At 46.6% G+C, this 23,875-nt stretch overlaps 1 protein-coding gene across 1 annotated transcript; it reads left to right on the top strand.

Annotated features, from left to right (window-relative positions):
• The first annotated feature begins 9,486 nt into the window (after positions 1-9,486).
• cplx4c (complexin 4c) lies at positions 9,487-23,329 on the top strand. The gene is made up of 3 exons (XM_072481992.1): positions 9,487-9,711; positions 20,174-20,261; positions 22,771-23,329. The coding sequence occupies exons 1-3, from the start codon at positions 9,530-9,532 to the stop codon at positions 22,987-22,989; spliced, it is 489 nt and encodes a 162-aa protein (XP_072338093.1). The 5' UTR covers positions 9,487-9,529; the 3' UTR covers positions 22,990-23,329.
• The last annotated feature ends 546 nt before the right edge of the window (positions 23,330-23,875 follow it).

The following is a 23,875-nucleotide window of genomic DNA, read 5'->3' as shown; positions in this document are numbered from 1 at the left end:
CTCACTAAATATGCATACCTCGCTGGCGTGACGTGCCGTGACGTCGGCGAGGTTTACAACAGTTTGAACCAGGCGTGAGGCAGGGAATCCCTGTGGTGGCCCAGAAGTACGTCTAGATCCTGGGGAGGTAGAGGGACATGACCGGGCAATGCACTGGCCCTGACCCCTGGAACTGACCCCTAGCACAGGTTGGCACTGCCAGCCTGCTACCTCATGGGGGGGGTTGCTTTGATGTTTGGTGAGAGGGGGTGGGGGGAGAGCGTGGACTAATGGCGGGGGGTGGGGGGGGGAGATGCCGGTAATAGATGTCAGGAGGGGGGGGAAGGGGAATTCTGATGATGAATGCCGGGAGGGAGAAGGAGTATGCCACCGAAGAATGTTGTGGAGAGGGGAGAGCCCCCAAGACCTCTGTGATGTGGGCTGGGAGCGGGTCAGGCCGCCCTTTAAAGATGGTGCCCTGATCTGTTTGGAGCTGATTCCTGGCTCTTAGAGGCCCCACCCTGCCTGAATGATGGCGTAAACTATGCCCACTCAGTTTTTTTGGCAAAGAGGCTCAAGGCTCTGTGAGAAAACTGGTCCATGACTCGATGGAACTGGAGAGTTCCACGCCAGTTTTATATGTGAGCCTGACACTTTGCCAAATTCTGATAAGCTTCCGCCCATTATCTCCATAACCCATTATTATTAATCGGAAATCTATCAATCTCTGCTCTAAACATCGTCAATGACTAATCTTTCACAGCTCTCTGGGGTAGAGAATTTCAAAGATTCACAACTCTTTGTGTGAAGAAATCTCTCCTTATCTCGGTCCTAAGTGGCTTTTCCCTTATTTTGACATTATGTCCCCTGGTTCTACACTCCCAACCAAGGGAACATCTTACCTGCATCTACCCTGTCTATTCCTTTAAATGTTTTGTAGATTTCAATGAGATTGCCTCTCATTCTTCAAAACTGTAGATAACACAGGCCCAGTCCCGCCATCCCCGGAACAAGTCTGGTGAATCTTCTTTGCACTCCCTCAATGGCAGTAATATCCTTTCTGAGGTAAGGGGTCCAAAATTGCACAAGGTACTCCAGGTGAGGTCTAACCAAGCTTCTGCACAATTGGAGCAAGGCCCCAGTACTCTTGTACTCAAATCCTCTCGCGATAAAGGGTAACATTCCATTAGCCTTCCCAATTGCTTGCTGCACCTGCATGTTAGCCTTCAGTGACGAATGGACAAGGACACCCAAGTCCCTTTGTACATCGACACGCTCTAATTCCTTAGCATTTAGGAAATGCTCTGCACATCTGTTCCTTTTAACAAAGTGGGTTACCTCATATTTTTTCAAATTATATTCCATCTACCACATTTTTGCCCACTCACTAAGTCTGTCCAAATCCTCCTGTAGCTGTTTTGCATCTTCTTCACAACATAAACATTCCTGCCGAGCTATTGTATGATCTGTATGATCCGCAAATTTGGAAATATTACATTTGGTCGCCACATACAAATTATTGATCTATATTGGAACAGCTGGAGGCCAAGTACTGCTTCTTGTGGCACCCCACTAGCCACAGCCTGCCAACACGAGATTGAACCATTTATTTCAACTCTGTTTTCTGCCTGTTAGCCAATCCTGAATCTATGACAGTATATTGCCTCCAATCCCATGTGCTTTTAGTTTGCTAATCAACCTCCTGTAATGGACTTTATCAAAAGCCTTTGGGAAATCCAAATATACCACATCCAACAACTCTCCTTTGTCAATTTTGTTTGCAACATCCTCAAAATTTCCAACAAGTTCGCCAAACACGATTTCCCATTTGTAAATCCATGCTGACTATGCCCAATTGGATCATTATTGTCCAAGTGTCTGTTTATTACATCCTTCATGATAGATTTAAGCATTTTTCCTACTACTGTTGTAAGGCTAACAGGTCTGTAGTTCCTTGTTTTCTCTCTCCCTCCCTTCTTAAATAGTGGAGCGGCATTTTCTGCCTGTCAATCTTCAGGAACCGTTCCAAAATCAATCGAATTTTGGAAGATGATCTCCAATGCATCCACTATCTCTTTGGCAACCTCTTTCAACATTCTGGGATGCATAATATCAGGTCCCAGGCACTTATCAACTTTTGTCCCATTAATTCCTTCAGTACAACCTTCTTACTGATACTAATTTCCTTCCACTTCACATTCTCCCTAGTCCCTTGGATCTCTACATCTGGGAGATTTCCTGCATCTTCCTTAGTGAAAACAGCCACAAAGTAAACATTTAACTCTTTGCCATTTTTGTATTCCCCATTGTATTGTGAATTCTCCTGACTCTGCCAATAATGGACCCACATTCGTCTTACCAAACACTTTGTTTTTACACACCTATAAAAGCTATCACAGTCTGTTTTCATGTTTTTCGTTAGATTGCATTCATATTCTGTTCTCCCTTACGTAATCTGTTCCAGTTAAAATTCACTTGAGAGCCAATCTCCTATAAATTGGACGACAAGAAACCTCACAAGCCGCTGTGAACTCTTTGCTTTGCAAGGTCTCCCTTCGACTATAAAGCATTGAAACTATCCAAGATATTACAGGCTGGCCATTTGGGAGATGGAGATTGTAAACCAGAGACTGAGGGGACTGTAATCTGCAGAGGTACTTAACCTCTATCTGTATCTAATCTTTGTGTATGGGAGAAAACAAGTGTGTCAGATTTTGTGTTTATTTTGGAGTAAGTGCGTGAGAATAAATAACCTTCTTTATTTTAAAATTCACAAAAACCTGCTGCTGAATTGTCTGATTGGGATATACACACACTTAAACTGTGGCAAGAATTCATACCCTCTTTCTGTACAAAAGATACCGGTCATGGGAAGTAAGAGAGCACACATGTTCTGACTGTGACAACAGTTTGGCAATTAAGTAGGTTAGGAAGTACCCGGGGTCAGAAGTTGTGTATGGCCAGATTTATGTTAAATGTCAGGAAATGGTTCTTTTTCCAGAGAATAATGGAACCCCGGAACCCTTAATTCCTTCAAGCGAGAGTGGGACCTGATTCTGGTTGGGGTGGACATCACTTCTTACAAAAGGTAGGTACTTCAAGGAATTCCAGGATACTGACGATATCCTGGACTCGTCTTAATAACCTAAAGGAACTGCAGAGGAATTTCCCAATTTTCTTTCCTCAGTTTGGTCTGAGTTTTTATTCTGTTTCTTCACTTTCACAGGAATTCACTCAGTTTTGGGTGCGGTTGGATAATTCCATTGTGAAGTGCAAGGTATCAATAATTGCGTGGTGTCATGTGAGAGTACCTTTAAGAAATGGGTGTTTATAAATGGGTGTGTATTTAAGTATCATAGTGAGAGTACCTTTAAGAAATGGGTGTTTATTACTGCAGTGATATCAGAGAGTGGGTGGAGCTGGGCTGTCTGTCAGCTTTTTACTTTCGTTTTAGGATGTTTGCTGCAGGGTGTGTTTTAGTTTCGTTTTCAGAGCTGGATAGCTGCAATCACAGCCAGAAGGTGTATTAGAGTCTCTCTCTGTAATCTAAAGAATGTAAATCGATCCTTTGGTGATTTAAAACTAATAACTGCTCTTTGTAGTGACTTTAACCTGATGTGCTTCTGCTGAAAGGTTTTTTTAAAGTCTTCTGGATGTTAAAAGGACAGCTTAAGAATTACTTGGTGTTGTATTCTTTGGGGGTTGTATTTGAATTAATGGTTGCTAAGATGCTCACTGTATGTTTTAAAAAGGTTAACTTGAGTTCATAGAATAAACATTGTTTTGCTTTAAAAAATACGTTTCCATTTCTGCTGTATCACACCAGTAGAGTGGGCCATGTGCTACCCATACCACAATCTATTAAAAGTTGTGGGTCAGGTGAACTCCATGATACACTTTGGGGTTCTCTAAACCCTGGCCCATAACAGTGGGACATGCTGAACAGCAACTTGGCTAAGGTAGTAGAGGGCAGTGGTTATCTGGAACCTACACCCCAGAGAGGGGCAACACTTTCAGGAGAGGAGGGTTAAAGCAAAAATGAAAAGGAGGGAGATGATTTACAATCATGTTTGCTGACAGCCCACGTTCTTCAAATACAAATTATTGATTTTCTTGAAACTTGGGGGCAATTGCTGGAGAACTCACTGGTTTTAAAGTGGGTCAAAACAGTTTGGTCCTGTCGAAGATTTCCAAAATTCAGCTTTTTGTCATCATTGTATTTTTGCTCACTGGCTTCAATCCTTGTAATTCTGACCTGCTGCCATCCCAGGAACCGGGGATTTCTTGTTCCAGGTTCATTGTTCACCCGCTCCCTTGGTCTTGCTAGTTGTGTCCATTCGTGAGTAACAAGAATCCATAGCTATTCGCTGATGGTCCTGAGACCGATGATTGTCATATTCTGGTAAATAATGAGTTTAAATGTCCCAAAGCTTCTTTGAAAAGTTACAGAGAGAAGATAAGTGGTTAAGAGGGTTGGGTAGGTCGGGTAAGGGGATTGGGTGGGTAAAGGTATAGAATGGGTGACAGGGTGGGGTAGGTAAATTTTTTTTAGATTTAAACCTTCAGATGGGGTCCTCTCTTACTACCTACCTCAATAGTGCCCACCTCTTCAGCCAATGCTGCCGTCAGTTCCGTGTCCTCTGATTGGGCCTTCCTCTGAGAGAAACAGCCTGTCATCCTAAATTAGTTGGCGATTATGGTGACCTTGTGGGCCTAGTTTTGAGCCCAAATAAAATTGGATATCCTAAACTAAGAATTGGACACTTTAAATTAAACGACAGTCACCTCCAGCAAATGGCCTCCTGGGAATTCGGACTTGGCCAAGTTCAAACATACAGAACTCAGACAGGCTGCCCGGGCATGTTTGGACCTGCACTGTCAATCGCCCATCAAGAGATCCTCGCACCATATTGATATGCAGTGGTCCATTGTCTGCAGCCTAGATTGAGCCAGACTCCGGGGTGCCCTGAGCTTCCATCATTACCTTATTTGGCAAGGGGGTAAGTGCAGGCCACACTATCGAAAATAGACACATGGACAGGGCCCAGTGTCCTGTCAATAGGTCATCAATCAGACCATTGGGTGCTGAGACCTCCTCCCGAGGCCTCATTGGCAGGAGGCCTGGGGAAGTGGGAAAAGAGAGCGAAAGAAAGGGGGATAAAAATAGACACCTGGGACACATCGACAGCAAAGGCTCGATGTGGGAGGTGACCTTGACCATCCGAAGAACTGACCAAAAAGCTGCCAGCGAGACCCACCTCCATGACAATGGACCAGAGGGACTCAGGAATCGGACCCACTCTTCAACTGAACCATCTTTGAGGGTAGTATAACCGAATCTTGGGTGTTTCTAGTATATATACTTTGGGTTAATTTATGGGTTAGTTGTGTGTCTAATAAAGATTGTTGAATTCATTATTTGTGTTTGTCCTTTGTTCTCCTTGCTGTTAAAGACACAGGTAAAACCTTAAGTAAATAAACTGGTCGAAAGTATCTGAATTGGACAGATAGAACACAATCTTGGAGGCAGTCCCTTAATTGGCTGTGTCCTTAAATATTCCGCATGTCTGCCAACCTCTGACCCATGTGAGATTGGGATCCCACACCTGGAAATATTTTAACATTGATTCCTGCAAATATTCTAATGTTCATTCCTCTCCCTGAGCTTTACTGAAATCGGTTCCATTCTGGCATATGGAAAGAAAGAACTTGCAGTCTTATTGCACCTTCCATTCTCTCAGGTCACCCCAAAGTTCTTTATAATCAGCGAAATGTTTGCATTGGTGTAATGTAGGAGACATAACTTCCAATCTGTGCATAGCAAGGTCCCACAAATGGCAATTCCATATTGATCAGATAAGCTACTTTAGTTCAAGGAAAACCATTGGCCTGATCCAGTCTCTAGAGGTCCCAATGCACTGACTATATGGGAATTGCCCAGGAAGTTTGTTCTTCGGATGGGTAATTCCCTGGCTCCCTGGAATCCTCCAGAAAAGTCTCCAACTCTGACTTTGAGTGGGAGCCTTTAGACAGTTCTGACTTACTTAACTGAATAGCTTCACAGGAAATATTAGACAGAAAAGTCCTATTCTAACTCCTGGATAACTATACAACTGACCCCCCCTCCCCCAATGACTCACACGACCCCAGCCCCATAAATAACCCCTCCCAATTCCCTCCCAACACGCTGACTAGCCCCCATGACCCAACTACCAATCTGACCCCTAGACTATCCCCCCAATCCCCACGACTCATCCCCTGAACCAACCTGGCTAGTCTCTGACCTGGCAACTCCTCCATCCAAACCTGACTACATCCCATCCCACCTGCCCACTACCCGCCTGCCAACCTACCCACCTACATCCCTATCCACTCACCCACCTAACCTTTAGCCCAGTCTACCTGTCAGGGAAGCAATTTGAGTGGCATTCCTGACCTCTGCACCATTAACACCCCCAACCCCCCACCTCACCCCACCGGTCTGCTCCCAGTTACTGCCCCGGACCCCTGCCAGAGGTTTCAGGCGCATTGGGGTCTTCAGCTGATTTGGTTTCAAACGGTGGACTGGATTTTCAATCAGAGGTTTGGAACAAAAAATGGGGGCTAATCCCAGGACCCAACTCCATAAGGTACGGCATGCTTTAGACAAACCCTCAGGGATTTAAAAACCCACAGACAATTAAATGCCAGAGAGCAGGCTCTCTGTCCAGTCTAGGATGGTGATAAATGAGGGACACCCCAGACTCAGTGATCTACAGTCCAAGCAGCCAAGATGTGAGTTGCCATCTGAACGTGGAGACAGCAAGGGATCAAGTGAAGCTAAGTTCATTTAGACTTTCTAAAAACCCACAGCTGCCTGGCCATGATTCTGGAGGGCCAACTCCTCCAGGCGGCAACCTGTGGCCACAGTGGCCTGGTGGCTTGTCCCTCATGTGAACCATCAGGCCCCAACCTCAGCCTGAGCCCAGCAAGTTGGCCCATGGTCCAGCTCAATGTCGACTGGCTACATTGCCAACTGTAAATTTCATGCAGTGTGGGAATGGGGCCCTAACTTGTCTTTTCATCACCAATAATTAGCCTCAATTGACAGTTTCCCCATCTTCCCGGTGGGCAGCCGTTCAGAACCCAAGATAGCCCCATTCAGAATGGCCCAGGTACAAGATCATGATGGGGAACCACCACAGTGGTTGGCGATGCCACATAGCCTGCCTGTCTGCCTGCCCCGAATCTGTTCCCGGCAAATATAGGAACAGACGGTATGCACATCACAGCTCTTCGTAACCATGTATCATCCTGATGGAGTGAAAGTGGGACATGTGGCTGCTATCTTTGCAAACAAGGCAATGGATGAACTTTGCTCGATTCTATCACTGGACATGAATCCCGTGCATGAATATGGAACAAAGGAAGACTTCCATTAACATTGCACCTTTCATAACCTCAGGACCTCCTCAATCATTTTAAAATACTTTTGAAATGTAGCCACTGTTGTAATTCAGGAAACTAAACAGTCAATTTCTGCACAGCAAGCTCCCACAAGCGTAATTTGATAATAACCAGGTCATTTGTAGGCAGGAGGGTAGGAACAATCAATCCAAATCAGTATTTGATCCCCCTGTCACAATGGGGCAAACCATGCCGAGAACAGGTACAAGGTGGATAGGGTTTACCTGCCTGTCTTCCACCACAGAAATCAGACTACACTTTGCCAAATCCCCACACTTTTCCCTGACCTCTAAAAGCTGTTCCTCTCTGGCATTGCCAGTTCTGATGAAATGTTAACTCTATGGCCTGAATTTTTGGATGGCGGTGTCTTGCTTCCCAGACTCTGCGTGTCCCGTAGCCATGTCACGCTCCGGTTTCCTCCCACAGTCCAAGGATGTGCAGGTTAGGTGGATTGGCCATGCTAAATTGCCCTTAGTGTTCAAAAGTGTGCAGGTTAGTGGGGTTATGGGGTTACGGCGATAGGACGTTGACTGGGCAGATGTAGGGTGCTCTTTCAGAGGGCAACCAGGCTCGATGGATTGAATGGCCTCCTTCTGCGTTGTAGGAATTCTATGGTTCTATGGTTCTAATCGCAGGAGAATGCCTGAGACTAAATCCGGGCACCAGAGGCCCAGGTAAGTTCATGGGGTCCTAGGAAAGAGAGGGTAGGGAACATCTGGGGGTGGGGAGGGGATGCACATGAAGGGGCAATCAGGGTTTAAAGGGAATGGACGGGCTGAGGTGGAGGATGGTTCAGAGGGGGCCTTAAGGTGGGGATGCCCAACCTCAGAATGGGGTTTCTGATGGAGGCGCCACCTCCCCGCCCCACCCCCCCCCCCCCCCACGCACCCCCAAAACCTTTCCACCCAAGATCTAACTCTGTTGATTTCCGACCTTCCCCCACATGCATTCAATCCTCCTGCTGGCCTAGAAATTGAACATGGGCAGGAAACAGCCTGTAGTGGCCATTCATTGGCCACTTCAGGTCCTCAACTGGGGTAAGGGTGGGCTTCCCATCCGAGACCTTGCCCACCCCAGCGTAAAATCGCTGTGTTGTCGGAGTGGGCAGAAACCTGGAGGGAATCCCATTCCTTCAATTCAACGCTCCCCCCCCCTCCCAAAAACCCCACCGCACCCCATGCCCGAAAACCTGCAGGTAGGGGAGGGTGACATTCTGGCCTATTTCCTTCTCTCTACAGGCTCTGCTGACCTGCTGCGTGTCTCCAACTTCTGTTTTGTTTCCAGTCGCCAGTATCCACAGTGTGATGTTTTTACTTCAGGTATGGTAGTGGAGTGATTATGTTACTGGATTAGTAACACAGAAAAGCCTAAGCTAATAAGCCAGAGAACGTGAGTTCAGCTCCCGCCGTAGTAGTTAAAGAATTTGAATTCAGTTAAAAGAAAACGCTGGAATCTTACAGCCAGAAGTTGGAGGCCATTCAGCCCATCATTCCTTTGAAAGGTCAATACAATTAGGCCCACATCCCTGGTCTTTCCCTCAAGTCCCGCAAATGTTTCCTATTCCGAGTAGATATCCAATTCCCTTTTGAAAGTTACAATTGAACCTGCTTCCTTCAGCTTTCTGTACAAGCAATGTATTCCAGAAAAAAAATCATTGTGTTCAACAAAACTCCTAATTTCCATTCTGCCTCCTCTTCTGATGATCTTGAATCTATGTCCTGAGCAATCCTTCTGCCATTGCGAAGAGTTTTTCCTTATTTATCCAAATCCTTTGTGGATTGTTTCAAATAAGCAACATCTTCTTTGTAAATGTTACCAACGTTAATGGGATAACTCTTGCAAACACAAAAGTAAACGTCACCACTTGTGTGTGATGTGTTTTTCAAGGGCAGGTAATGGAGGACCTTAAACCAGGGATAACAGACCATTAGATCTGAGTGGGAAAAGAGCTCAATGGTGTACTGTGGCGTCTTATAATGATTTAAGCTGTTAAACTCGATGTCTACGAATTACACCTGCAGCTTACGTGTCCTTCAAACACACATTGCTCCAGTGAACACGAGCCTGCCTTTCCTCCCTGCGACTTGGACTAGTTTCTGACAAAATGACATTCTTTCTCAAAAACATGATCAGCGGAAAGATTAAAGATCTGACGGGTGGTGGAGGAGGAGGAGGGGGCGGAGAAGAGGAAAAAACAGAAGAAGGAGACGGAAACCCGACCGCCAAAAGCTCGGGAATGACGAGGGAGGAATTCGAGGAATACCAGAGGCAGCTGTTGGAGGAAAAGTGAGTGATGCAACAGGGGCCAATGGATTGAGAAGGAAAGCCTGCAACTGTGAGAACAGCGGTTTTAAAGATAAACACAAGTTAGGATTATCTTTTTTATCCAAAGTAACTACGTGTACATGGGGCGAGGCCGTATTAAAAACTAACGCCGCGTCTGTTTTAGTGAAATTCTAATCTCTCCATTGATTTGCAAACATTCCCACACTCTGAAGTGCTGTCAGCATATATTGTAAATAAATATTCATAGCCATAGAAATATAGTTTGGAAATGCAGCACCCAGCACTGTCTGGAATGCACTGCCTGGAAGTGTGATGGAGGCAGATTCAATCGAGGTATTCAAGAAGGCATTGGATGATTACCTGGCAAGAAACAATGTGCAAGGATGTGGGGAAAAGGCAGGGAAATGGCATTAACTCATGCTGCTCATTTGGAGAGGCAGTACAGACATGATGGGCCGAATGGCCTCCCTCCATGCCATAACAATTCTGCGATTCTGAATCACTCCTTTGATTCTGTTAATTAGAAGGTAATTGGTTTTCTTAGAATTCAATTAGAATTATAAACAGTAGCTTCTAGAGTGAACTCTACAGAAACAGAATTGAACATTTGGAACTGAGAAATAATGTAGTTGCATATATCACAGCCCAAGTTCAGTATACACAGCAATCGTTACTGAGTATTAATAGGCATTTTGGAGCATGTGGTTTGAAAACCATTGTCTTTTCATGTATTGGTGCATCTAACAAGAAGTAAAAATACACAATGTGTTAAGTGCCCCAACAGGTGTGGAGATGACCCATACAGGCCGTGTTGGTCTCAGTTGCGACTCCCAGTCTTTGGGCAGTCAGCAGATTTTAGCCAATGCTGCCTGTGTCCTCTCTGGATTAAGGAGGGGAAAGAATCGGCCAAAGTTCCCATTTCTGATCATAGTCCATTGATCCCTGCTGGCATGTTTATGTCTGTGGGCACTGGCTGTGACAGGATCATGTTCAGCCACAATGTCTCCCCTAGTTGAATAGTTCGATGTCACTCAATGCAGGGTTGCTTGGGTGAGATACTGGAGGGCAAGTGTCACCGTGGCAACTGTTTTCCAGCAAATATCAGAACCTTTGAGGAGAAGTCTGGGAGTAGAGCAGGGGTAGAAAACATTCATCACCAACTCTATTGGTGTCAATTAAATGTAAATTCATCTGTAAAACTTTTAAACTCTGCATTATATCTGTTAAAATACCAATATTTGATACTTCTAGCATTATATTCATTTTCTTAGTAGTAATCATACCACCAAGTGTAAAACATTAAATTAGGACCTGCATTTGTTTTTAAATTTCCTGTCAGCTGTACCAAAATCTTGATAGTCCTGTTAACCTGGGGGAGGTAGTGGCACAAACCTGACTAGACATCCACAGCCCCAAGCTAATGATCTGGGGGAACATGGGTTCAGTCCCACCATGGCAGTTGGGGAATTTAAATTCAATTCATAAATTTGGAATATAAAGCTGGTCTCAGTGATGGTGACCATATAGGAGGCGTAGTGGCACAGTGGGTAGTGTCCCTGCCTCTGAGTCGGGTAGCTGTGGGTTCGGGTCCCACCCCGGTTCTTGATGGCCAAGACGGTGACAGGCTAGCAACCTGGAAATTCCCAGGAAATTCTAGCTATGGGAACAGACATCAGTGCGTGTTCTGTCCGCCCCATGTGCCCGTAGGCATGGAAGAGATGATGGATGGATGGAATGGTGACCAGGACAACAATCACCAATTGTTGTAAAGATCAATCTGACTCATGAATGTGCTTTAGGGAAGGGAACCTCCACAGCCAGCTCAATGTGGCTGACACTTAACTGCCCTCTGAAATGTTCTGTTCCGGGGCAATTAGACATGGGCAAAATGGCGGCTTTACCAATCACGCCCAGACCCCATGAAAGAAGAAAGAAAAAAAAAGGTGCATAATTTTGCCTCGGTCTTTGTGCACGTGGTCCACCCGAAGTCACTGGCTGGTTGCTGAGAAGGTACATGAATTTTGATAGAGTTATGTCAAGGCATACTGGCTCTCCCTCATGTTCAGTTCATGGAGCCTGTGTTGAGATTCCACTTTGTCCTGAGCAAACTATTTAACTCTGGGGAGGTGCTGCAGCAAATTGCAAACTCAAGGTCCACTAACAGGGACCTGACACTAGGAGTCAGTGGATAGATAATTGTGGGTTCAATTCCCACTCCAGAGACATCATCACAGAATCTAGGCTGATGCTCCAGCACAGTACAGTCCTGAGAGTGTGCAATCTTTCACATGAGACATTCACCATTTCCAGTACTCCCGAAGGATCCCATGGTGCCCCGGGGGGTGTTCCCAACGTCCTGGCCAGTACTTGTTCCTCAACCAACTTCACTGGAGCAGATTACCCGGACACTACCAGGTTTCTGTTTGTGAGGTCTAGTTGTGTATAATGACAAACACTTCAAAGGTTCAATGGCTGCAAAGTGCTAATTGGGAAGTCCCAAGGTTTTGAGAATCTGTGGACTTTTCCATTCACAGAGTCAGTGCCATCTTATATCAACAACTTAACTTTTTTATCACGATCAGGAGTGAGATTGTTGAGCCTCACTGGCTCTGGGAAGCTGTGTTTGGGTGCACTGCCTTCCGCACCATTGCAGCATGACCATGTAATTCAGCATGGGGCAGAAATCCAAGCTGTAATCGTCCTGGTCTGTGTGGAGGACGTGGTACTGAGCCCATTTAACTGGAGTAGACTAATACAGCACTAGCTTTCAGCCCATCAAGTCAGAACTGGCTCTTTCAAGGAATATTCCTGTTGGTCCCACATTTGTTCTTTCCTTATATCCCCAAATGTTTAATCCTTCAAGTGTTTATCCGTTCGGACGGTCAGAATTGAATCTATATCCATCACCTTATCAGATATTGCATCCCAATACCTCCCCACTCATTGCTAGGTTTCTCCTTAAGTCGCCTCTGGTTCTTTTTGCAAATCACCTACCATCTGTCTCTTCTGGTCATTCAGCTATAGGAATCAGTGTTTGTTTATTTACTGTATCAAATCTCTCCTTAACCTTCTCTGCTCCAATGAGAGAAAGCCCATCTTCTCCGGTCCATCCAGGTAACTCATTCCATTAAACCTCCCAGCATCTGCCCAAAAATAGTCTTCAATCCTCTTGCTTTGTCAGCTCAACCATTCTCCTTCCAGTGTCTTCTGTGTCTGGGGTAGTGGCTGAGCTCTCAAAGGGAGCAATCAAGATGTCAGTTCTGGGCTGTGAGGCAGAGATGGTGCTGAGGCCAGTCTCTGTGTCTATAACTTTCTTGCAATGCGAGATAACCAGTGAAAGACTATCAAACCATCACCTCAACAGATAAGGTTTGTGATGTGTACACTCCATTGTGGGTAAATAGTTGTGCTGTGTAAACTGGGGGTTTGCACAAAAAATGTACGCACATCCTGTAAGGTACTGGACTCATGGTCAATAAAGCCCCTCTCAACAAATTCACATTCCCAAGGCCTATGCTGAGCACATCTGGACTATCCTGCTCTGATGTGATTGGACCCTGGTATGCGTGAGTGAGTACAGCCACCATCAGTGTCATCCTACGTCAGCTACACGCCAGACAAAAAGCAAAAAATATTGCCGATCCTGGAACCTGCAATTTAAAGAGAAAATGCTGGAAATACTCAGCAGATCAGGCAATGTCTGTGGAGCGAGAAACAGAGTTAATGTTTTAGCTTGATGATGACCCTTCATCAGAACTGAGGAACAATAGTATTTCTAGAAGAAAGTTTTGAGCAAGTGAAGAGAGGGAAGGAGTGGGAAGAGCAAAAGGGAAGATCTGTAATAGGGTGGAGGACAGGAGGAATTAATGACAAAAGGTTCCACTTTAGACCAGTTCATACATGGAGGATGCTCCTGCTCCAAAATGCTCCCCCTAGTGGGCAGGACCAAGAACCTGACCCAGGGAAGTCTATTGTGAGAAGATGTTGTTGAACCATTATTGCCAACCATTAACTACAGAGTTTTCACAAAACTCTTATTGAGCGTCCCAAATCTAGCCAGGGTATCTCACTCAAGAGAGTTGCATACTGTAACTCTGTCTTATAGGATGTTGGGACACGGGGCTTTGCCTTGCAGTCAGGGATGTTACAATTGAGCCTCAAATCTTCCCTCAGATAGGGAAGAATTGGGCTGGACACCTTCTCCTGATTGGAAGATGAAATGAAAATCGCTTATTGTCACAAGTAGGCTTCAAATGAAGTTACTGTGAAAAGCCCCTAGTCGCCACATTCCAGGGCCTGTTCAGGGAGGCTAGTACAGGAATTGAACCGTGCTGCTAGCCTGCCTCGGTCTGCTTTCAAAGCTGGCGATTTAGCCCTGTGCTAAACCAGCCCCTGTAGTGGCTCCTGCTTTTAGCTACATGCATGTGAGTATCAGATAAGGGCAGGATTGGGCTTGGCTACAATGGCATCTGCAGTCAAACAGCTTGACAAAACTTTTATCCCAGCACTGAGAAATGGACGAGGTCCCAGAAAAGAGACTGTGCCTGTGGAAGTGAAATGAAAATGAAAATCGCTTATTGTCACAAGTCGGCTTCAAATGAAGTTACTGTGAAAAGCCCCTAATCACCACATTCCAGCACCTGTTCAGGGAGGCTGGTACGGGAATTGAACAGTGTTGCTGGCCTGCCTTAGTCTGCTTTCAAAACCAGTGATTTAGCCCTGTGCTAAACCAGCCCCACTAAAGAAGTACAGAGTAAAGCTCCCTCTACACTGTCCCCATCAAACACTCCAAGGACAGGTACAGCACGGGGTTAGATGCAGAGTAAAGCTCCCTCTACACTGTCCCCATCAAACACTCCCAGGACAGGTACAGCACGGGTTTAGATACAGAGTAAAGCTCCCTCTACACTGTCCCCATCAAACACTCCCAGGACAGGTACAGCACGGGGTTAGATACAGAGTAAAGCTCCCTCTACACTGTCTCCATCAAACACTCCCAGGACAGGTACAGCACGGGGTTAGATACAGAGTAAAGCTCCCTCTACACTGTCCCCATCAAACACTCCCAGGACAGGTACAGCACGGGGTTAGATACAGAGTAAAGCATCCTCTACACTGTCCCCATCAGTTACCCCTTCAAGAGTCAGTGCCTTTGAGAGGGGAGAGGAGAATACACGACAGAACACAGATTGACAATGTCAAGCCTCCATACCAGGGCTGTCATTAAAGATAAAGTAAATGATTGAGCTGTTCATTTTAGTTTAGTGTATGGGGCGGAATCTTATAGGCCTGGAGGGGGTGGGGCCATAAAATGCAGTGAGCCATTCTAAAGTCCATTGACTTTGATGGGACTAGAAAATCCCACTGGCAGGGCAAACTGTAAAATTCCACCTGCGGTTTGGGCAAGGCGCATGAATTTGCAGCCCCATCTATTGCTTTCTCTCCCCAGTCCATCGTGATCGGTTATTAGTGAGAGGGCTGAATAGAAGGAGCCACTGAATTAACTTTAGAAATAATGAAAGTAGATGGTACATTTTTTCATTCATTGGGGGCATAGAGGACATCATTGGCGGGGCCGGCATTTATTAAGCATCCCAATGCTTTGTGAAGGCGGTGATTTCCCCGTTGCACTAGAAGTGTTACCATGTCTATTACAACATCACATAATTCTCTGCATAAGTTCAAACCAACCCAGGAAGAGAAACTGTTACAAATCCCTGCACAGGATTGAAAAAATGTGTCCTATATCTGAGGAAATATGGTAATTATAGGGCCAACATACAGGGCTAAGTAACCTTCTATTTCACCAAGCCAGGTAACTAGTGCAATCCAGGATTTGAGGCTAAACTTTGACAGCATCGGCTTAGGGTGAAGGAGCTTTAAGCAGGATTTACCTGTGACACAAAGCGAGTGACCAGCCTCCGCACGAGCAAAGGGAGAGAGAGAGACACTGGAGTTCACACGGGTGAACTCCAGTGTCAACAGGGTGGCCAAGGGTTTGCCTGTGTTTGCCGCAGTGGATGCAAGCGAGCCGGTGGAGGTCACATATAAATTGCAAAGCCAATCATTTGTGTACCTCAATTGACCAATGCAAATGGACCTTGACGTTCTGATTGTTACCCTCCTGAAGCATTTGGCTCAGTGACAGCACACACAGCTGACTTAGAGATCCTGGGGTTCCTCATTCTGCAAAGACTTGACCTGCAGTTATATAGCGCCTTTCATTGCCACCACACAATTCCAAGCACTTTACAGGCAATGAAGTACTTCAGAAATATAATGGGTGCAGTTCTCCCCAAAAGATGACTGGCGTGATTGCGGCCGGGTGTTTGGGTGCGATCCAGACCATTATTCACCCACACATCGTCATTTTTTCAGAGTTTCGGGAGTTTCTTGCTGGAAAATACCACCGTAATTTTTTTCTGCAGTGGGGAGCTAAAGATGCTAGCAAGGCCAGCTCCTCAGATCCGGGCCACCTCTTTAAAGGGTGCTCAGATCTCAACGTGAGGTTGAGTGTTCCCCACACTCCCACCCACGGACATTGCGACCCCCCCCCCACAGACATGGACACAAATCCACGGCCCCGGGTGGACAACCTCCTGCAACCCCCCCCCACCCCATTACTAAACGTCCGCGTCACAACACCCCCACACCACCCAGGCATGAGGGTGTGTCGGACTCACATTCATTCATCCTCAAAACGCATTGGGGCATTGTCACCCCTCCAAGTGAGCATGCCCACCTTTAAGTCCCCTTCCCTTTCGTTCCCCACCTTTCAGGACCCCCTTCACCCACCCTGCATAAACCCCGGTCATACCCCCTCCCATTCATCTCCCGCCCTTCATACACCCCCTTCAATCCCCCCTTTCATGGGAATGGCCCCCCTCAGGCCCCACCCCTTGGTAGTGCCAGCCTGGCACCAGGGCATTGCCTTGGCAGCACCAAACTTGCACCCTTACTGTGCCAGGTTGACACTGCCAAGGTGCGAGGTTGACACTGCCAGGGTGTGAGGTTGGCACTGCCAAGATGCGAGGTTGACACTGCCAGGGTGCGAGGTTTGCACTATCTGGATGCACTGGCCTGCCCCGACCATCCGGGGGCTCCAATGACCTCCCAGCACTCCCAAAGTGGCCGTCACATCTGACCTCCGTTTTTGGAGACCAGTACTAATTTGCGTTGGTGTGAGACCTGGCCAGTGCGGCTTGTGACTACCTGGAGCCAGGAAGCTGTGGCCTCAAATGCCCTGCGCATATTTAAATGATCCTAATGACTCATTTAGATATGCTTATCTGGATCATGCCCAGCGAGGGCGTGATCCAGATCAAGTCGGGTGCCACGGATCAGGTGCATCAAGCATGGCTCAGCACCCGGCGTGAAACCCATTTTTGGCCTCTCCCGCTAGGCATCCAGTGCTATGCGATCAACGCTTGGCACAATGCGGTGGGAAAATAGCGCTCATGGTTGCGGTTGTAATATAGAAAATGCAGGAGCCTGTTTGTACATACCAAACTCCCTCAAACATAATCAGTTTTTAAAAAGTGATTGAAGGCCAGTACATGAGAAATGCTGCTCTTCAATGAATGTGATGGGATCCTTTTATCCACCTGAGAGGGTAAATAGGGCCACGGCTTCATTTCTCACCTGAAAGAGAACCTCTGACATCCCTTGGCACAGCTCTGGACCATAAACCTCTAGTTTTCTGCTCAACTCCTCGGGTCAACTGAAATAATGGTTCACTCTCCTCCTCAATCACACCCCACCCACCCAAACTCAGGCTGTGAACCATCCACCCCTACGACAGCCCACAATAATAGTCCTGACTAACATCTCTCCCAATCCTTCTGCCTGGCAGTAGAGTAATTCTGAGCATAGGCCAACACTGATATCGGTGACCTCTGAGATTGTCAGACCAATGGTTCTGCCAGCAGGTGAATAATTTTTAATCCTGTTACATTTTAATGGCGTGCACAAATGTCATGAAACAAAACAATTGTACAAGTGTTAGTCTAGTGTCCTTCCCGGATTTCTCGCCTATTCCTACAAGCTGCCCCCTTACTGCTTTCAGTATGAGAGGCTTAGCAATTGAGGAAGCCAGTGGTATTGGAACAAGGATTTATTAAACTATGACAATACTCTGCCCACGGCAGTAACTCTCTCCCAATCTAGCCCTTGTTGGGACAGCCAACAGCTCTGGGCCCTGCTTGGGCCGGCTTTATATGTAGGTCTAATGAGCTCGAGCTGGGTGGCCTCCACCCCCTATCTGGGAAGCTCGTACTCCATGGGTCCTACGGGGAGATCGACAATGGTTTCCCTGTGGTCCTCGTGGGGGTTATGACTGGAGGGGAAAGGCTACTCATGCTCAAATGAGGGCCTTTGAGATGTTTGAGATCAGTGACACCCAAGGCCTTCGGCCTGCCAGTCCTGTAAGCTGCTGCTGGGCATTCAGACCAAGCTGCCTTTACAACCTCTTCCAAATGAGACAATGAACTGAGAGCCTGTCTTCCCTCTCAGTTAGACATAAAAGATTCCATGGCACTATTTGAAAAAAAGACGTTCTGCAAGGTGGTACGGCCAATAACAGCGAATACACTTTAAAAACTTTTCACTTGCTGTAAATCAATTCAAGGTTTCTTAAGGTCAAGAAAGAAGCTATATTAATGCAAGTATCTTTCTTTTACCTGATTGGTGGAATGGCAGGGGAGCAGATAGTCGGCCATCTTGTGAGGGAGCAGGATGTGCCACTCCCATTGCACTACTGCCACTGCCATGGGACTGCGCACAACCCTTCCACTGATTCTTGAGGGAATAAACTGCGATGGAAATGATTCCCCAGTGAGTCCAAGGTGCAAGATGGTGAGGCCCATGGACAATCTGTCCCCTATCCGTTCTGATGTGTGTGGCGTTCTTTAAGATCTCTACCAAACACCAGAGAGAGCCCCGGATTGATCCTGGAGGTCTTGGTAACTATAAGCTACCTTTGCAGCATCTTTCGAATGAGACGTAAAACCAAGATGCTGTGTTTTCCCTCAGGTGACGTATGAGATCCCATGGTGTAATTCGAAGCATAGCACAGCCGTTCACCCCCAGTATTCTAGCCAATATTTAGGCCCCAGGTCCTATTGCCCAGGTAATTATCAATCTCGGAAACATCAGGATAGAAATTGGATCATATTGCAGCCAATTTACGGACGTGAAGCAGCCACACCGAGGGCAAATTTCCAGGGTGAATGTTATTGAACTGGACCATTTTCTAGGTATTCGTGATGGAAACAAGGGGCCTTGTAGAAAACTAGAGAGGAGATCTTGTAGAGCACCATGTAGCATCCCTGCCTCTGAGCCAAAAGCTCCAGGTTCAAGTCCCACCTCAAGGTCTTGATGACCAAAGAGATTCAAACAGGTTCAGCAGCCACCTGCAAATCCTTTCGATGATAGGTGGTGAGAGCAGAAGCAAATCCTGGTGGGCCATGTGATGGGAAGAAGGCTAACGGCTACAGTGGAGGAGGTTACAGGGCATCACTATCCACAGCCCCAGACTACAACATGCATGTTAGAAGTGCAAATTGTTTCAACCGCTCGGACTCCCTGAGTGAACTGACACACTCCACCTCCAGAAACTAGAGATTGCCAAATGGAGCAGGAGCCAGCCTGCTCTGCTTCAGCCGCACCTGTGCAGCAGCCAAACAAAGCCAGGTGAGTTTGTTTAAGACCAGGTTTATCAATGCTCCTGCAGAGCAAGAGGGGAGCAGGATTGCAATGTGACTCCATAGTATCCTGATCGCCTGCCCCACACCCCTCCATTGCTGCTCCATCCTCCAGTCATTTAGTGCGATTCTCTGATTCAATCACCTTATTTGTTTCCACATTTAGAAGGGTTTGATGTCACCTTCCTACTCAGCATTGACACTTGCTGGTTATTGTTCTGCAGGCATTGCCATTAGGTGGATTGGCCATGATAAATTACCCTTAGTGTCCAAAATTGCCCTTAGTGTTGGGTGGAGGTGTTGACCTTGGGTAGGGTGCTCTTTCCAAGAGCTGGTGCAGACTCGATGGGCCGAATGGCCTCCTTCTGCACTGTAAATTCTATGATAGTCCCCTCGTACCTCAGCTAAGGCACATTTTTCAGATGGGAGCAAGACTAGGCCATTCAGCCCCTCAAGCCCATTCTGCCATTCAATTAGGTCATGGCTGACCTGTAGCACAGAGACCGAAGACTCTGATCAGTGACAACTTAGGAGGAATTCTGTTAACTCAGAAAACCCAACTGATATGGAATTGAGCTTAGGTGCCAGAGCTAAATGGGTAGTGGCTAACCCACTCCAACACCCAGATATATACTTCTGACATAAGCAGAGTTTGAATCATTAACATGGAATTCAGTTGCACATTAAAAAGAACCCAATTCGGAATAGGAATGAAGGCCTTGATTTCTTCGTTTTCAGATATCATTTCTTTCCCATTCCAGAATTGAACGAGACAACGCGTTCACCCAACGAAAAGCAGAAAGGGCGACAGTCCGATTACACATGAGAGACAAGTATCGGTTACCACAGGTAAGGTAAAAAAAATGAACCCAGTGTCACAGGTCATGCACAGGAAATGAGCTAACTGTCATAGATACAATGCAGGAATATATAGACTGAAACAGGCGGCAGGAAATGTACCAACAGTCATAGTAAATATAGGTAATGAGGCAGGAGCTGTGCTCCAAAAGCTATTGATTTGAAACAAATCTGTTGGACTTTAACCTGGTGTTGTAAGACTTCTTACTGTCATAGATATAGTACAGGCAATATGCCAATGAGGAGACATGGGATATAAAACGCATACACTGAAAGAGATAGAGTACAGGCATGTATTACCTGTGATAGCTGCTGTACAGACAATTTATCCATGATGTGGAGATGCCTGCGTTGGACTGGGGTGAGCACAGTAAGAAGTCTTACAACACCAGGTTAAAGTCCAACAGGTTTGTTTCGATGTCACTAGCTTTCGGAGCGCTGCTCCTTCCTCAGGTGAGTGAAGAGGTATGTTCCAGAAACATATATATAGACAGATTCAAAGATGCCAGACAATGCTTGGAATACGAGCATTAGCAGGTGATTAAATCTTTACAGATCCAGAGATGGGGTAACCCCAGGTTAAAGAGGTGTGAATTGCATCAAGCCAGGACAGTTGGTAGGAGTTCGCAGGCCAGATGGTGGGGGATGAATGTAATGCGACATGAATCCCAGGTCCCGGTTGAGGCCGCACTCTCCATCCAGATGCACGGAACAGCCATGGGGACCAAATTCGCACCCCAAACGCCAACATCTTAATCTTATAGCCAAGTTCCGCACACATGAGTGCGGCCTCAACCGGGACCTGGGATTCATGTCGCATTACATTCATCCCCCACCATCTGGCCTGCGAACTCCTACCAACTGTCCTGGCTTGATACAATTCACACCTCTTTAACCTGGGGTTACCCCATCTCTGGATCTGTAAAGATTTAATCACCTGCTAATGCTCGTATTCCAAGCATTGTCTGGCATCTTTGAATCTGTCTATATATATCATAGAATTTACAGTGCAGAAGGAGGCCATTTTGCCCATCGAGTCTGCACCGGCTCTTGGAAAGAGCACCCTACCCAAGGTCAACACCGCCACCCTATCCCCATAACCCAGTAACTCCACCCAACACTAAGAGCAATTTTGGACACTAAGGGCAATTTATCATGGCCAATCCACCTAACCTGCACATCTTTGGACTGTGGGAGGAAACCGGAGCACCCGGAGGAAACCCACGCACACACGGGGAGAATGTGCAGACTCCGCACAGACAGTGACACAAGCCGGGAATCGAACCTGGGACCCTGGAGCTGTGAAGCAATTGTGCTATCCACAATGCTACCGTGCTGCCCCAGAAATATGTTTCTGGAACATACCTCTTCATTCATCTGAGGAAGGAGCCGCTCTCCAAAAGCTAGTGACATCGAAACAAACCTGTTGGACTTTAACCTGGTGTTGTAAGGCAATTTATCAACAGTGACTGAAATAGGTACGCGACAGGGAAATGTACTAACTGTTACGGAAGTTGGAAACTGGTGGAAAATATTGCTTCCCTGATAGCTCGGTGGGTAAATGCAGTGTCCATTGTGGCAAAGAGTCACCTGGACCAATAGAAACAGAAATATAGAAAAATAGGAACAGGAGGAGGCCATTCAACCCTTCGAGCCTGCTCCATCATTCATTATGATCATGGCTGATCATCCAACTCAATAGTCTAATCTCTCGAGTAGGTCTAAGCTCTGATACCTGGTACATGTGGAGGTGAACACTACAGCAACATTGGACTGCTCTAACAGACCTCAGTGACCTTTGGCTAGGATCAGGAAAAGAAAATCAGCCAGGGTGCTCCTCATGATCACCATTTCATTAACCCTGCTGTGGGTGTTTTTTTTAAAATTAGGTTTCAAGAATTTGGCATTGCTGGCAAAGCCAGTATTCATCACCCATTTCCAATTGCGCTTGGGAAGGTGGTGGAGAGCTGCCTTCTTGAACCACTGCAGTACACGTTGTGTAGGGGTTACCCTCAGTGCTGAGAGGGAGAGAGTTCCAGGATTTTGACCCAGTGACAGTGAAGGAACGGTGATATATTTCCAAGTCAGCATGGGTGTGACTTGGAGGGGGAAACTGCGCGGGTGGTGGTGTTAACAGAGGACAGGATAGGGCTCCGTTCTGATGCCCTCCGCTGTCAAGCAGCTGCCGGCACTCATTGTGCGGATCAATGTGAAAAATGACCATTTGGGTGAGGGTGGCCAGTTGCTCTGGAGACTGTGCCACATTGAAGGTCAGGAGAGGAAGTGGAGGGGTGGTGGGCGGGGGAGTAAACAGCTGAGAGGTCAATTTGTGTCTTGTATTCCTGGCATAGATCCCGCACCCTCACCCCCAATCCCACCATGTCATGGACATGATTTTCCAACCGATTTTCAGTGAATCAGGGAGGAGGGTGCAATGCAGAAAGGGACATAACTGCTTAACCGATCTGTTTTTCCTTTGGATTTTCCCTGCATGATTCAGAGTGACAAAGATGACAGCCAGATTCAACTGGCTGGGGGAGATGTGGATCTCCCTGAGGAACTGGCAAAGATGGTCCAAGAGGATGAAGATGAGGAAGAAAGTAATGACTCATTTCTGGGGACCATCCAAAACATGGACTTTGACACCATCAAGATCAAGGCCCAGGAAACATTCACTGAGATAAAACAGACCGCTGAGGAAAAATGTTCTGTAATGTAAACTGTGTTATATTTGTGACTTACTGGAACTCAGCTGGACGAGATTTCCCCATTATTATGACACCTATTCTCAAGATGCTGGAAACGATAGGGAAACAGGTTAACCTTGAATTAGAATAGGAGATGGTATAGTACAGCGGCACAGTGGTTAGCATTGCTGCCTCACAGCGCTGGTTCAATTCCGGCCACGGGTCACTGTCTGTGTGGAGTTTGCACTTTCTCCCCGTGTCTGCGTGGGTTTCCTGCGGGTGCTCCAGTTTCCTCCCACAGTCGAAAGATGTGCAGGTTAGGTGGATTGACCATGATAGATTGTCCCTTAGTGTCCTGGGATGTACAGGTTTGGTGGGGTTATGGGGTTACGGGGATAGGGCGGGGAAGTGGGCTGAGGTAGGGTGCTCTGTAAGAGGGTCAGTGCAGACTCGATGGGCTGAATGGCCTCCTTCTGCATTGTAAGAATGCTATGGTTCTAAGAAAACCTGCTAATTAACACAAGCATGAGATAGAAAATGTACTAATTAAAAGAGGTATAGTACAGGCAAGTATCTCCTGTGAAGGGTGCAGTACTAACAGTTTATTAACTGTCAAAGGCACTGTACAGGGACAAAAAAAAGCTGACTGAAGCAGGCACAGTACAGAGATATATACAGTAAGTTGAGGAAGTTGGTAACTGATGGAAAATCTTGCTCACTGGCTAAATGCAGTGTCCATTGTGGCAAAAAGCCTGCTGAGGCCAGTAGGCCGAAGCTCTGTTTTCTGGCCCATGCGGAGGTGAACAGTACAGCAATACAGGGCTGCTCAAATGGCCTCGGACACCCTTGGCTAGGATAGGGAAAACAATATCAGCCAAGGTCCTCCTCATGATCACTATCATTATCTCCGTCATGGTT

The sequence above is a fragment of the Scyliorhinus torazame genome, chromosome 18 (assembly GCF_047496885.1).
Source record: "Scyliorhinus torazame isolate Kashiwa2021f chromosome 18, sScyTor2.1, whole genome shotgun sequence".
Classification (NCBI taxonomy): Eukaryota; Metazoa; Chordata; class Chondrichthyes; order Carcharhiniformes; family Scyliorhinidae; genus Scyliorhinus; species Scyliorhinus torazame.
This window is presented reverse-complemented; position numbering and strand designations above follow the sequence as displayed.

What these genes read in the sequence shown, in the direction of transcription:
- cplx4c (XM_072481992.1), top strand. Translation starts at nt 9,530, where the DNA reads ATGACATTCTTTCTCAAAAACATGATCAGCGGAAAGATTAAAGATCTG. An exon ending in AGGCAGCTGTTGGAGGAAAA is followed by an intron (nt 9,712 to 20,173) that starts GTGAGTGATGCA and finishes TTCCCATTCCAG; the next exon opens with AATTGAACGAGACAACGCGT. An exon ending in ACAAGTATCGGTTACCACAG is followed by an intron (nt 20,262 to 22,770) that starts GTAAGGTAAAAA and finishes TGCATGATTCAG; the next exon opens with AGTGACAAAGATGACAGCCA.